General features: G+C 31.7%; 1 protein-coding gene across 1 annotated transcript; it reads right to left on the bottom strand.

The window, feature by feature from the left end:
• Positions 1-1,129: 1,129 nt before the first annotated feature.
• Positions 1,130-16,179, bottom strand: LOC137929861 (uncharacterized). Its single transcript, XM_068772981.1, has 5 exons — positions 16,103-16,179; positions 15,560-15,804; positions 3,318-3,485; positions 2,234-2,488; positions 1,130-1,284 (listed from the first exon to the last, which is right to left on the bottom strand). Exons 1-5 carry the CDS (start codon positions 16,177-16,179, stop codon positions 1,130-1,132), a joined length of 900 nt encoding a protein of 299 aa, XP_068629082.1.
• Positions 16,180-16,880: the final 701 nt, after the last annotated feature.

Below are 16,880 nucleotides of genomic sequence, written 5' to 3'. Positions count from 1 at the left end.
TTAAAAGTTATTAAAGAAAACCAAACAATTGTAACACGAAAAAATTACGCATATACCATTTTTCAAGCACTAATATATTAAGATTAATAATAAGGGCTCATTTTAAACTACTCTTTTTAAAATTCACATAATGATTTTGTGTGATTCCTTAGACTTCACGTGTCTTTTAAGACGAAATAATTTCCTAACATGAGGTTGAATATTTCATTATAACAATGAAGTTTTATAAATACCATTTTATTAACTCCAGGCTATAAAATGTAGGACATCATACATGTTTATAATAAATTTACCCTTTTGATACAAAAATAAAGATTTAAGAAAGTTTAACGCATAAGTAATGGAAATACTGGTAACTGTGACTGTTTTTTTTTCGATAAAACAACTAACAAAAAAATTTTAGGTTATATGATCAGACGTTTTTTTCTACATAGAAGTATACTACTTGACCTTATAAAACATGGTCGGCAGCAAGGTCTTCATAACGGTAGAAACAATTTAAAATTGTTATTATAACAAGTCTAATTTTCCATCGTCTAGATTAGCGACGTGAAAAAAGGCTTCATTTTTGAACGAAATTGTATGAATCCCGTAGTTTGTTATTACACCTGTAATTTTGGTAGACATGTCAGATTAATTTTAAGTTGTTGGTAAATTTCAGGTTATTTGTAGCAGAATTTGTAAAATCAGAAAGTATCGCAGACAACCATGATTGAAAAAAATTTTTAATTTTCTGTTGTACACTGGCTAAAATCCTTTAGGCAGAATTCATAATTTATCTGTCCAGAATTCAGAATTGTATATTAAATGTCACATGTAACAAAATTTACCCACATCATGTTACATGACAGGTAGTTTCATGTCTGAATTACGACTTTGTACATCAATGATATGAAATATTTAAAATTTGAATACAATGGATAATTAAAATTAATTATTTATTATCTACACAATTTCTGACACATATTTACAAGTTCTATAATACTTTTTTTATTTTGTATAAAGAACAACATACTTACTGTCGTTCCAAAACAACCTTGGTCCTACAGAATTCTATTGCTTGTAACACATTAGAAATTAAAGCCGTTTATATTTTGCAACATTTATATTTTAAGCAATTTTAGTGTAATCATTCTTCTTGGTTGGGATTATTTACCCTTTTCTTTGAATGGTTAAGAGGAGTTTCGTCAATCAAACCCAAAGACTTCAGAGCGGCGACTTGCGTCATGAATAATAATCCTGAAGGATTTTTGTAACATTTCCCCAAGGGTTGTATTGTCACATCTATCAAGTAATACATGTCATATTATTAATTATTAACAACAATTACAATTAATGATCCTGACTATTTCTTATTCCTATCGAATTTTTACATAAGTCTTTGACAGATAACTAGTAGCAGTTGTATCCGTTACTTTGGCGTAAGGTTTAAAATGGTAATTTCACCACTGTTGAACTAAAAAATAAGACTTGTTGAATACTATATATATAATATTATCGACCAAGCACTGCATTTTTTTGTTTGTCCTTAGGTTTAAAAAGAAAGATCTTTAAATTTTCTGAGTTTCTTTCGTCTGTTCTTTTCGGCTCTGAGGCATTTATTTTCTGATCAGTGTGATCCTGTTTTGGATTAACAATTTTTGAATTTGAATATCGCATTCAACTCGGAAATTTTGAATATTACAGTAACATGAATGTATCATTATAAAATAACGTTTGACCTAGTCAAATGTTATTTTACAATGTTACAACATTGTTTTATATTCTAAATTTCACATATCTGAATAATAGAAGAAAATACCATTCATTCATCTTCATCATCATTTCAGCCGCTGCAAGTCCACTGCTGGATATAGGTCTACCCAAGAGGTTTCCTATAAGACCAATTCTGAGCAACCTACACCCTTACACGGGGTCTTTCGACGACCGTAACAAAGTAATCTGTCCAAGTTTGTGGGTGGACGTGCTACGATGTGCTTGCTTGTCCGTGATCTATACTCCAGAACATAATCTATTTAAAACATCAGCAGCCATCTATTCTGCACGCTGCGTGCCCTGTTCACTCCCACGTCAACTTGTTAATCATCTTTTGTTCGTTTACGAAAATCTTTAACATAGACTCCATCGCTCCGAAAATGTATATTAAACAAGAATTTGCAGTGAGGCGACTGAAAAAATATAACTTTTATATAATTTGCAGCAATTATTTTATAAATTGTTTATAAATACATACTGACTCCTAGTGCGCAAGAAAATAAATCAATATGACAATGGTTAATCATTGGTCTGTAATTATACGACTCCATATTGGGTTTCCATATCTGCGCACAAGCCGGTTCATAGGTATCCACACAAAATGTCGGACAAGTGTGGTTACATGCTTGATGGGCCCCAACGATACTAAAATCGTGGACACGTCTCCCGCTGCCATAAGGGAATTTAGTTTTTCTTTTTATATTGCACAATCTGTCCGAAACTTGTTTTAAATCTAGGTCAAAAAAAAAACGAATTATACACAAATTACTCATATTTCGTTTCGTCTTACATTATACCTACGTATTTAAAAATATTTACGGCGATTTTTTTAGTTCAATTAAGAAACCAAAGTTGTTTAGTAAAAGATGTATTCAAAACTAAATTAAATATTTATATACATCTGCATCGATCGCTATCTCTTATCTGTTTTTTGAGCATAGCAAGGTTATTAACATTTTATTAACATAGGATTTAACTTGAACTTATTAATATTATTAAAATGGTCCCACTTACACACAAATGGCTTACAGGTTTCATTATATAATTCAAACTTTTAGTATTCTATTTTCACATTCGTGCTACTTTTCCGTGTTCGATATTAAATCCTATTTGTTTTAGGACTTGGATGACATGCCCATAATTTATATGAATTACGTGCCTAATTGGTGTGATTGTATTATAGTAGAATATCCCAAAACTATGATTAATTATGACTCGACTTTTATCCAAGTATTTACTCTACAGAGTATTCACGAGAAGTGGTAGCCCAGTGGTAGGGGACTAAAACTTACAATCCTTTGTCGGGGGTTCAATTCCCGGGATATAGTTTAATTCATGTGCATTAATTATATAGGATTGCTACTGCTCACAAACAGGTTTCCAGAAGATGGGCAGCAGCGTTTCCCGCGTACTATAATACCACATTGTTGATCACTAATCCGCTTGACAAGCGTAGTGTCAAGTATACCTTCATAAATATCTGTGCGCATATGAAACGACGAGGGCGACGGCGACTCACATTTTTTCTTAATTTTAGATACAAAATCAATAGTTGAAATTACCTAGAATCGATTTCAATTTACATTTAATTTTGGTTAAATGACATTCATTTTGAAACTTCTTCAAAACTTTGACACCGCCAAATGTTTGCGCTAAACCACACACTTCGTCAAATACGTGTGAACATAAGATTTCTGAACATTTCTGAAATGCTGAAACTCCTGTAAAATCTGTAAATGGACACTATCGTCATTATTTTATAAAAATGGTTACCAATTTAGAGGTCGACATAAAAAACAAGCTTCTTACATAAAACCATACAGCTAAATAACATAAAACAATATACTATTGTACGAACGTACATACTTTAAAGTTATAATAAAACACGATCTTAATGTTTCTATGATCGTATGGTATTTCTAAGAATTTAATTACATTCAGCGATATGATTGTTCGAGTAATTATTTTTATATACAGTTACAACGTTATTGATTTAACAAAAGAAATGATTTATTTATTCGGTGACTTTAATATCTTCGTTTTTTTAGATGTAATTTTTAAAAATTTATGTACACTAAACAACGAAATTAAGAAAAATGATAAGTCTTCTTACATTATTTGACGCAGTATTGAAAACGATTTACGTCGTTACTGGGTGGTGAGCAGTGGTAGCCCAGCGGTAGCCGACAGAGTCTTGCAATCGTAGGTTGCAGGTTTGATTCCCGAGATACAGCCTTATATATAATTCACACTTTGTGCATTAATTATATAGGGTTGCCAATGTTCACTGATAAGTTTCCAGAAGATGAGCAGCAGCTTTCTCTGTGTATCGCTAACATACCACACTTCGATAGTCAACTCGCCTTTCAAGCAAAGCGATTAAGGTATATCCCCTCATAGATATCTTTGAGGGAGGTTATGTAGAAGGTGTCTAATTGGTAGTTACTCTTACAAAATATAGAAGTTTTAGTTACTAGCCTATTATGTTAAAATATAGTAATAATTACCATTCCAGTCGTAGGACTTAGGCCTTTCTCATAGATTTACAATAAGACCGGTTCGAAGCATATTGCATCCAGCACCTTTCGATAACTCTATATGTGGACGTCTTACATTACGCTTGCCGGACTGTGGTCTCCATTCCAGAACCTTGAGGCCCCAGTGGAAAATAACGAAACGGTAACATTTATTTTTATTATTAAGCCATCGAGAGTTATATAGTGTAGTAGTTATTAACATTGTGGCTTTACTTGTTACTTAGTTTACTTAAATATTACATGAACGAACGCAAACTGGACCGTTCAACACATGTTTAAAATTCGCAAGCCGTAGCAGCCTGTAAGTATGACTGCAGTGCTGCAATAAGTGGCTATTGATTCTTTCAATAAATGTTTTCTATATTGTGTATGCATTGTTGGTTGTCCTAAATAAAATTAATAATATAAGCCGAATTACTTGTATATATTTATATTGTATAAATTAAATAATAAATATATAAATAATTTATAAACTTGCACTAAAATGCCAGGTTATCTAGATAAATAGTTGGTAAGACTTTATTTTTACATAAAAATAAGTTAGGGTCGTCTGTGTAACATTTTTTACTTAAGTAGAAGATTGTTAAATGATGGATATTATGAAAGAGTGATATTTTACACAAGGGTATTAAAAGACAAAGTAATATATGTCATTTTCAAATTTTTCTTATTTGGGATTTCATTAAAATAGCAAAATAATAAACGTTCATCATTAAATCTCGGATTGAAATAACGATTTTATATTTAATTAAATATAATATTACGGTTATTAAAATTGATAATCATTATCGTTTCAGCTGTAAGACGTCCCCACTGCTGGATATGTGCCTTCCCCAGAGATTTTCAGCAAGACTGTTTGTAATATGCCTTGCGTCTTCCAATAACCCTAACAAGGTCGTCTAAAGTCGCTAAATAAAAATAATTTTAATTTTAATTCACGTGAAGTTAATAATAAGTTCAAAATTAGTTCTAAAAGTACGGTAAAAGTATTAATTATAAACGAGTTAACTAAATATTAATTAGTCTACGCATTCACAAAATGATGTGAAGAAAAAATATTATTTAGATTGCTAGTGTTACAAAATCCTGATTTAATTACAAAAATTATTTTGTACTGAAATTTTGTCAAAAATATATTTTTGTATTATATTTTGTTGCATTATTTAATTTCGCAAACGTCGAGACGAGTAAGAATTTTGCATTAGTTTTGTTATTAGCCAATTAAAGGCTTTGGCAACTGTAACTAAATCTTCCATCTGGCATGTTTACGTATTATTAATAATAATAATATTTGGCGATAGATAAAGAAAGCGAGTTGACTCTTATCTAATCGGCTCTAGTACCTCTGCCACCATTGTAAGTTATTAAATGAAAGAAAAAAAATATGTAAGTAAAAAATGAAAAATATGGTGTAAAAATAACAGCCAAATTGTCATTCGAGTTATAAGTATATGGCTGTCACGTGAGGCCGTTAGCTGTTGTGTTTGCAATGTGCGGCATACATCAGAATTGCTAATGTCATGACCCGCCCCCGTGTGGGCGAAAATCAATAGCATTAATCACATTCCGTCTGCAACAGCAATGATTATGTTTTATTATTAATAAATTATTATTTTTTTGTATTTACAGTAAATATTGGTTACTTTGTTTTCAAGTTCAAAGTAGTGGCAGTTCAACAAGCAGTTGTTTTTCATGCATTTTTCTACAAAAAAAACCAAGTCAATTAAATTTTTAAATGAATATTAATATTCATATGTCTTTTTTCCTAAATTTCCCTTAACATTTATTTTGATAAGATTTATTTATGTTTATTTAACTTACGCAAAAATATTATACGTAAAGAAATCGAATATGGAGATTTGTGACGGTACAAATAAGATTGTGATTTCGTCCCCGATCTAAATACGACGCGGATATGATGTAATATTCGATTTCAATGTGATACGTAAAAATACATTTTGTTATACTGAATTTTATCTCCAGGATTTTAAGTTGCTTCATCCTTATAGCCTTTGAAAGTATTGAGTTGATTCATTGTTTAAATTGTTATTTTGATTAAATTGTGAATATTGGATTAAAATATTAAACGTCATCATTCAATATCATGATCATCGATTCAGCCTTAGGACAGCAACTGCTGGACATAGGCCGGCAGTTGACCGTTTGAAACTGGCCTGTGTCCATTGTATTACATATTTTAACCACGAATGTTAAATATAATTTAGTTTAAGTTATACCATACTAACAAGAAAACGTTGTTGCTAATAGTTAAGGATCGCGTTACCTCATAGAACGTCATTAGTTAGATCTCTAAGCGGCATATACTCTTTAAAATAAATATCTTCGGCGCTATTCAGAAACAGCGAGGAATACGGTTTTATGAAAGTATCTAATTCTGAGAGCTATGCGATCCACCAATTAGAATTAAGCCCCTGAAGTATTTTAAAAGTGCTTTTCGACAATAGAAAAAATTACAAGATTAATAAAATACGCAGGTCTCTAAAAATATAATACAGGTATAACATAACTAGCTACCCAAAAGACAAAGTACTGTTAAAAGTTATTTGTCTTTCGCACTCCTATACAAAATATTAAAAAATAAAACGTTTTTCAGGATGATCGCATTATTTATCAATTTAATACCTTAACTACAACACTTTTGTAACAAAATGATTATATTTTTGTCATAAAGCTCTACGGTACACGAAGAGACACTTAGGTGCTTTAATTTACTCTGTGTTTTGTAAAAGAAAAGTGTCGCTGTTTACTATTTCAAGCAATTTTCCCATTTTGTTTCTTCTTAAGGAAAACATGAAAAAATAGTCGAATCGGTTGAGGCGTTCTTGAGTTTTGTGCGTAATAATTGTTTTTGAAAATTTTATATTTTTATATAATAAATTAATTCGTATATTTTTTATAAGAAAATCATGTTAGTCTTCGTTGGTGAGGCGTTTTTATTATTTAACTTAATGGTTTTGAAAACCCCATCACTCATTGTAATACAATATAAGATTCTTCTTAGTTATGTTTTACAGCGCCGAAAAGTACACGGTAAAAGGGATATGTTGAAAGCATATTACTGATTAATAAATGTAGTACTGGAATATTATGGTGCGAATATCATGATACTGCACTTATGTCTCTAGGAGATCTTCACTGAGATCACTATGACTGGGTTTGAATTCGTTAAACCAGCTGTAAATAGTAAGTTAACTGTAGTCGATTGTGACTGTTGCGGACTGCAACTGCAACCAAAATTTTATGAAAAAATTAAAACGTTATCACGTGTTAAATCCATAATGAATATAAAACGTAATTTTTAAGTTGCCGCCAATTTAGGAAAACAAATGAAGGAATGATAAAGATCAGCAAAGAGTTCTATTTTCGAATTTTAAAATTATTTTTACATTGGCTAGTTTTAAAAAGTTTCAGTGTCACCAACGCATTTATAATTGAGTCGTTAGGGCTAACGCTAAAAGCTGTAGCATTGCCGCGGGCAGACGGGTTATTCACTACTTGGTATTCAACAGCGAGTCCAGAAGTGTAGTCAAGTTTATTAATATTATTAAAGGCGGTGGAATTGCCCACTAAGTGGCAATATTGCAAACTTGTTTTTTTTTAATTTTGCGCCGTACATTTCATAATTTACAAGAGGAATAGAAAAGAATCTTCAGCACTTTTTAATGATAAAAATTAAAAAAAAAATCGAATTTAGCTTTAAAATTTTAGTTTCAGTAATACTATATATATTATTAAAATCAGTTTATAGCCTTATTACAGTAATGAAATCAGAAATTCCCATTTTTATTATTATATCCGTATTATAAAAATTGAAAAAGGAAGCAGCTCAATTTGATCATTATATTGTCGGAACCGTGTTCCGAGCAGCGCCAGTTTCCAATCTCGCCTAGCATCCTAAGATCTAATATGGAAAGTAAATAGCGTTTGTCTAACAAGCGATAAGTAAAAATCGGAAATCTAGACCGTTCGTGTGTGTTCTATGTGTGCTTGTGCGCGTAGGCGTGTATGCGTGTCCATGCGTTTGTGCGCTTGTCTGTGTGCGCCATGTATAACATGTATAACTGCACAATGTTGGCCATCAATTGAAATAGTCGCGAAGGCTCAAAAATTGCCTGCGGGTTTGGTTCAAGTTTTCTTCCTCAAATAAAGGCACTTTTATATTTCAATTTCAATGTCTGTAAATTCATCTCCTTTCTTAAATGACTGGGAGGTTGTTCCAAATGTTTGCTTAATTTTAGGATACCCTGTATATATCATTGAATCGAAAGATAAACATACGAAAAACAACCTACACAAAACAATATTGACTGTCGTAATAAAATACTTAAAAGTATTTTATTACATTGTGCATTATTATGCTGTATAATATAAGGAGAGCCTTAGCACATAATATACCGTGTAATTGGTTATAGGTGTAAGAGCTTTGGCGAAAGCTTATTTATAAGCTTTTCAGCTTTTACAACTGTCTCCAATCTTTTATATATGACAAAAACATCACTATGAAATATGATACATTAATGTATTTGTTTCTATTGGAATGTTGCTGGCTAATAATTTCTGAAAATACAAAGACTGCTGGGACCTATTTAATCCGAATTTTTGAAACGCTTTTAATTATTTGCTTTTGATTGAAAACGTTATCATTATGTTATTTATTATCTCAGACATCATCGGTATTAATTATATAGGGTGAACCATATAGTAGTTGACAGAAATTGACCCATACATTCACCCGTTTAAAGCTATAAACAATCATCTTGTGTATAATATACTATTAAGAATATATTTTTTGATTTGTTAGTATGAGTAATGTGAATTATCATTAAGCATAATAATTGATTGCGTCTATCAAGCTGTAACTTTTATTATAAAAAATAGTTTTTTTTTTAGACAAAAGTTATACTATTTTATGTTTACGTTCAAAAATTTGCATGATTGTTTACGATGACACTGTATGAACAAAGAAGGTTACCATGAAGGCTACCTTCTAGTTACGAACACTTAATATTCGTTGACATGTACACACAGCATACGTAATAGGACGAAATGTTGAAGGCGTTAACGAAGGCATTGAGTTAACCAAATTTCACGAAATCCATTTTCATTGACTCACTATATTCAGTAATGAAGCTTTCAATCAACGTAGACAGTGTCGGACTAATAACCTCATTTGATTATTTAATAATTAACACCCACGCGCCTAAAATACTTTATTTAAATTAAGCAATATTTGTTTTTTGATTAAGCATATAACATTCGTACAAGAAGCTTTATTTTATTATAAGACTCGCATTTTCCCCAATCCGAAATTTATTCTGAAACATTTAATAATTTCCCAAATGTGTTCGACCTATAGTTTGATGTAAATTTACGCACGTCTTGCAGAATTTTTGATTAAAAGAAAAGAGGAAAAGGAGCAGTGCAATTTAATAAACCTTAATGTTCAATTCTTTTTAAAATCTTAAAAACTTTATTATTGTTAAAATTTAATAATAGAAAATGATTAAAACAAGTATTCAAAGTATATAGGACATTTAAATTATATTTTTTATGTATAGTTCGTGAATTTAACTTAGATGTTGCTGTAAAGTAAATATATTTATTGCAAAGATTAATTATGGTGGCTGCTGAGGTCCTGTGGTTTTGGAGCGGAGACTAAGGATCGCTAAGCGTAATGTTGGATGACTACCATTCATAAGGACATAGGAAAACGGTGGATGCAGGCCGCCTTCAAACGATTTTTTGGAAATATATGAAAAAAGCATGTGTAAAGCACAGGACATCCTAGGGCAGAAATGATAATGATGAAGAAATTTGCACAATATTTTCGTAGAGGAAGTGAAGAACAACGCATTTATTAAGTTAAACTTATGGCGAACTTGTCATTAATTTTTATTTCTACGATAGCTAATTTAAGATTATAAGGGTGTATACATCAAATTGTATTGAAAATTACTGCGCGCTGTTGTGAAAACAGGCAATAAAGTAAAACACTCGCAGGCGCTTACACTAATCCAACATATTATGCCCGAGATGAACTCGTTGTGTAAGAGATTTACGAAAATCTGCCCGGTTTTCGCCTTGAATTCGTAAGTGGACTACGTTTAACATTCGGACTTTTTAAATGAATTCAATCGCTGCACTACTTTTTAATTACAATTTGGCCCTCCAATGTTCTGTTTATATTAATTATCGCATGGCAGATCGCTAAGTTAGTTTATATTCCTGCCCATCGTTATTATCATCGTCATTTCAACCATAGGACGTCCACTGCTGAATGTAGAGCCTCCTTACATGAGTAAATGGTTATTTATCTTATTGGTGAACGTCGAACGCTTCGCTTGCCAGTCTGTGGTCCGTACTTAAGAACCTTAAGGCTTCAGCGGCCATCTGTTCTATGCGTAATTTGGCTTGCCCACTGTCATTTCATTGTGTCAATCCGCTGGGCTAAGTTAGATCTTCTTATTCTTCATTCAACATCGCAGAAAAATCACGGGCATAGTCCTCTCCATGGTTGGTTAAACGGCTGTAAGCTCGCCAATGAGGCCCACAGTCAGAGACAACGTTTCTAATAATAATAGTTAAAAAATGAAACTGAATGTAAACAACAATATAACAATATAAAGTGTAAAATATGAAACAATATAAATGGAAAGGAATATAACAAAGACAACGATTTAACGTCGGCTAAATTGCGTGCTAACAATCATCATTAGCTGTTATGTTAGGTACATTCGAAAATACCTTAAGTGAAAACAAATAACATATCTTCTGGGATATGTAATTAAAAACAATGCAATATGCACCAGTTAAAGTAAAATAATAAATGAAAATAAAAATCAACTATCACAAATTACAGGAAATTTCTGTAAAACTTTAGATGGAAAAATAAACATACAAATTCAGCAATTTTTCTGTATAAATAGTAAATATTTGTTCCTCGAAAAAGAGATGTAGAAAAGAAAATTAATTAATCTTCAAAAATTCTTAAAAATGTTAAACGTAATGTAATTATAGTAACAAACGTATTGATCACCAATAATATTTAAATTAATTTTTACCAAATATTCTTTACTATTATTTCAAACATTGTTTACATATTCTCATCGCAATAGCTTAAGTAAAGGACGTAATAGTTGACTGAATGTCAGGAACTCTGTACAAAACGCTCTTTGAATGTAGTGTATTTCTGTGTGTGTGTCAACGCGTATTTTCGTACAATTGATGAACGCGCGCCGAGGTCTGGAGAAAAAAACGTCGGCTACAAGACTATTCACTATATGGATAAGTGTTTTGGTGCAAAACATATTTAAAACCCTACATTTATTCAATTCAAGCGTTTGTCAAAAAACTTCTACAAACCTAACTTAACGTTATAAATATAAAAATTTAAAAGAATTGTAGCTCCTGGGTTTAACAACTTGTTTACAATAACCTTGGGAACTAAGCGCAATTGTACTTGATCACTTGAAGGGAAGATGAGCGACGGCTACGACACTGACTACTGCCCTCGACAGCACAGTAGCTGAAGCAGTGTACTTTACCAACATTGGCATAGATGGCGTAACATAGTGCACCACAAGCTTTCCAAAAAGGGTCGCGATCGCCAGTAATGGGGGTACGTAGGGAAGAGGAGGACGAACTAGAAATATATTACATAATTAATTGCAACAAAAAATATTTATTATTATCATAGCATAAGTTAACATATAAAGGTTATATTTTTAGATTAGTTTATAAATAATTTTACCATAAACAGGAGCAACTCAAATACTACTGAATCACACGGTATCACGTTTAGATTTCAGCCGGATAAAGCATTATCCTATTTTTTACAGAAATATATAACCTAAGAAAACTCGGCAGATATATAATGAAAAAATTTTTTTTTAAATTTAACAACCATTTTTTGGGCAAAGGGCTTCTCTTAGAGAGAGAAAGTGCGTGTAATCTATCACGCGGGCTCAGTACCTATCGGAGGATGTCACATATCTTTTGGGTATTTTCTGTAAGCGTAAGACATGTCTGTTTTTTCACTAATCTTTTTGCGATTCTTATTTGATTGATTGATGATTGAAATATACATATTGTTCATGTTATTTTCATTTTAATGTTTGCAGTCCTCGCACAAACCTTTATTTATGTATATGTATTTTTATTAAATCACTCCGCCTGTATTAATTAAAATAAAATCGAGCTCTTGCAGGTAATAGAACAGAGAAGTCTTAAACATTTAAAGCATTTAATGTATTTGTACAGATACACTAGAGATCTTTTTATCATGGCTCAAGTTAGCGACGCCACAAGCTACAAGGTAGCAATGTAGTTCATTATTCAGTCATTTTTTATTGGAATTTACTTTATAATAATAAATGTGTAAGAAAACGTATTCAACATTTTTAACATTTATAACGAATAAAAAACAATAAAAGGTGCGCTTATACTCATATCGAGTTATATTATCAACGAGTATCACGCTAATGGTAGGTTAATCTTGAATAGAATGGTTGTCTGGCTACGTGTGTAGTAATTGTTTCATGAATAACTTATCAAAAGTTAAATGCAAAAAGGGAAAATGACTGTTATTGATTTTATGTTTATAACCCTCATAAATTCCGTTAAATTATTCAAAAACAGCTCAAACTTTTATGATTGATATCAGAGCTCGGCCCTTTACCCTTTAGTTAGAAACTTTATCCTACTCAAACTTTACGTTTACTATTCCCCTTATATTTAAATTTCTCTTTGTTAAAATAAATGACTAGGGAGACAAGATTTTGTATTAAAAAAAAATTATGTTTTTGTAAGTAGTGATTAATTTATTGTAAAAATATTTAAAACTAACTTTACGTTTTACCTTTTTGTGTCAATTGAAATTGGCGAGTATACGCTTAAATATTTTAAAAGCAATTTCACAGTACCTCTATTAGAAAGGTTTTGCCGTTTTTTTGCACTTGTTTATAAGAACTGGCTTCCATTCAATCAGCAGCTCTAACTCAATTTTGCAGTTTGCTTTCACCCTCGAGGGACGCAGACTGTGGTGCGGAGAAAATATTCAATCAGCTACAGTATTTATTTTTAAAATCACAATTTAAAAGATCTTAGAATTATTACCTAATTTTATGTAATATAATTATATTAATATTAATTAATTTGCAAACTTTTGCAAGCTATGGCAATAATATTTACTATAATATTGATTTATAATTTTATGAATGAATTTTACAAAAAATTAAGCATAGCTTTTCATAAATCCTTTTATAATAACGAATCAAATCTAATTCTCTCCTAAAAATGAATTAAAATGGGATATTCCATAAAATATTTAAAGTCAATTTTTAGCTTACGTAGATGTAAACAATATTCGTATTGGTGTCGATAAATTCTATAATATTCAGTTTAAAAAATCAACTATTAACATTTCTGATTTGAAGATTGTTGTGTGATTCAGTACTAAAATTTTTGTGTTTTGTACAAAAGAACACTTTTAACATAAATCATTGAACTCTCTCATCCTGATTGCTATAAACAGGCCATGAAGTAATTAAAAAAAACCCATGCCCGAAGTCTCAATGTGAACTAGTATTTGTTATATATATTTTAGTAATATATATTAAAATTGTTTTACGTTTCAAATAATGAGTTAGTGAGTAGACCAATACGTGTTAAGGCTTTCAAAAATAATCTATTTCTTTAAAGCTGTTCAAACTATCTATGTAAAAGAGCTCTTTAAGCGCGTGTATCACTTTCTCGACTCTTGTGACATCTCATGATGGAAGTTTATTGTACATACATACATATCTATTAACAAATTATTAATTGAGGATTGTATACAATAACAATATATAGCGAACTTACTTATAATGTTGTCTAGAAATAATAAACTAGTTTCTCATGTTTAAAGTTTTTGTAAAAAGCGTGTCATGGTTATGCCGAAAAGCGGACGAAAATAGAGCGAATGCGAAATAACACCACTCGTAAAGATGAATGGAGTGCTTCTTATTGACCGCATTTGGAATAATAGGCCAGAAAGAAATGTCGTTCTGTAAGACTGTAAATAAATTCTAGCATAAAATTGAAACAAGTAGAATTATGTTAAAAAAATATTATTAAAAATTATCCCAAAATGAATTGAGAAATTACCGATTCTGTGTTTTTGACTATGAACAGAAAAGTAGTTGTCCTTTGTTATTCTCCATCTTTCTTTTTATAAAACCTAATTATAGGTTCTAGATTCTAAAGAACATTATTTAAGTTGGAAAAGCAGCTCAAATTGAGCTAACTAAACCATGCATAATATCCGTAATGATATTTTAACTTGTCAAAGCTTATCACCATTTATTATAATACTACACACAAAGTTTGACTTTATATGTTACCATAATGTATACGCAGAAAAAAACGTTCTTACATAATTCTTATTACGAAAAGTAAAAGAAAATGCTTGCAGAAGCTATTTTGCTTTTATAAATAATAAAGCAAATTAAATGGGGCTTCAATTCTCATCGTCCCAAATACCCAATTACGTGTTTTTGATACGTCTCTTTGGTTTGGCTTTTATTGAAACGTATTTGTACACCTTCCATTTGCAAAAATCGGAAAAAGTATTTCATTTAAAAAGTTATCGTTTACGTTCAAGTAATTGTTCAATGTTAACACGTTTATTAAAATAGTGGATGGGAATGAACGGGCCGTAGAGCTGACGAAAGAGGCAGCCCTGAAGTTAATGCAGGGATACCTATTTCGCACACTAAGCGCCTGCTTAGACAAGAGACGCTGGAGACCTGGCGGTAGCACTACAGTGTGGACGGCCAAGGTTACGAGGGCGTTGCTGCCAGATGTCCGAGCGTTTTATAAGCTGATGCTTGGCGGTCTGTTTACTCCGATCCATAGCTTTTTTTGCTTATACTACACGGAGACTTCGTTTTGTATCTGCACTGATTTCGACTGAAGAACAGCATAGCGTGCGAGTGTGGCCCAGATGCAGAGGAGCACACTTTATGGTATATACATGACGAAATATAGGTACTAATTTCATTTTATTGAAAAATTTAATCATAAAGAATTATTATTACTTGTGCGTATAATATTTGGTGTGCGTACGTTGCTAGTCCATAACAAAAGTGCATACTAGATACTTTGTTATAGAAGGCAACGATACAAAATAAAAGCGACTACATCGTCACTCTCTATCAGGCGAATTGGTCGTCAAATGTGGGCAAGTAAGCGCTAAAAAGAGGGCTGGCAAAGCATGATCTCTTGTCTTCTCGCGAATTTTCTCTTCGGGCTGGAATCTGCAATCAAGCGGCACTGCGGTTGTTTTGCATCGGAGCTAGCTCTACTCATCTCAGGAATTCCAGCAGATCCTTTGATGTAGCCAGCGATTTCGGTAAGACACTTTGCTAGTTTGAAATGAATAGCATTGTGGGTTGCTACTCCGTTACACCGAAGTAGTACATGAGCAGCAGTTTCGTCTTCTTCCAAGCATGCTCTGCACAGAGTACTGTTTGTAACACATAAACAGAAATTTGTTCAAAAGACTACGATTAGTGAAGATTTGCTATCAGACGCAATTGGGGTCGCGACCGCTGCAGCAGGGTATTGCAAGTTTTCTTTAAATGAGTTTGTAGCTCTCATATTATAAATTGCACAAACAGCATTTTCCTGAAGTACAAAAATTGTATTTTTATTAGAAGCCTTCAGTAAATAAGATAAGGTAAGATATAGATGCGTTATTATAATTCAATAATAATGGTAGCCAATTATTTTATTTCCCTCTGGTGCTCTACAAGGGCGTGGCGTCCCAGACGGGACTGACTGAATCAGGGTTTAAAAACGATCCCTTGCTGCCGATAATGAGGCACATTTTATTCATACAATTTTTCCAGTAATGAAATTCGGGAACGGACGGTTCTTACGTAAAAAAGAGAGGATGTCTCTTTAAAAATTAACTCACGTGAATCGATCACGGTTTCTGCGTATAATTTATGACGCATATTACTATGGCTCTTTTCAATTTCTAATAAGATGTTTTAGGGACTTGGTTCGGTGTTGCTATAAAAGAATCCTTTTTTCAATTAGTAAAATACGACTAGTTATTAATGTTATTTATATATGTTTACATGTTAGTTTACTATATTAACTAATATTTTAATAACATATTATTTATCGTCATCATCATCAACATCTTTATCATTTCTGTCGTAGGTTGTCTACGTGCTGGACGTAGGTCTGCCCCATAGATTTCCAGTAAGACCTGTTAGTTAGTAAGCGGCCTGTTCCAGCCAACGTTTTCCGACGAACTTTACCTGATTTTACATTGTTATCCATATATTTTTAAAACATGATTTATTATTTCTTGATACAGGAAACCTAAAATAAGAACTAAGGTTTAATAATAAAGGTTATAATTTTGTTGACATACTTTACATGATAATTTATATTTGTCATTTACTGTATTCCTTTGTGTAGCATCACTACTGCTTACAAACAGTGAACAAAATTATGGTGATAGTAGAGCACGGGAAATATTTTCAATAAGTATTACTAATAATAATATAGGCATCC

The sequence above is a fragment of the Battus philenor genome, unplaced genomic scaffold, assembly GCF_028537555.1.
Source record: "Battus philenor isolate CCGP_79_NKW_IND1 unplaced genomic scaffold, ilBatPhil1.0.hap1 SCAF_5, whole genome shotgun sequence".
Taxonomy (NCBI): Eukaryota; Metazoa; Arthropoda; class Insecta; order Lepidoptera; family Papilionidae; genus Battus; species Battus philenor.
Note: the sequence above shows the minus strand (reverse complement) of the source record. Positions and strands in the feature narration are given on the sequence as shown.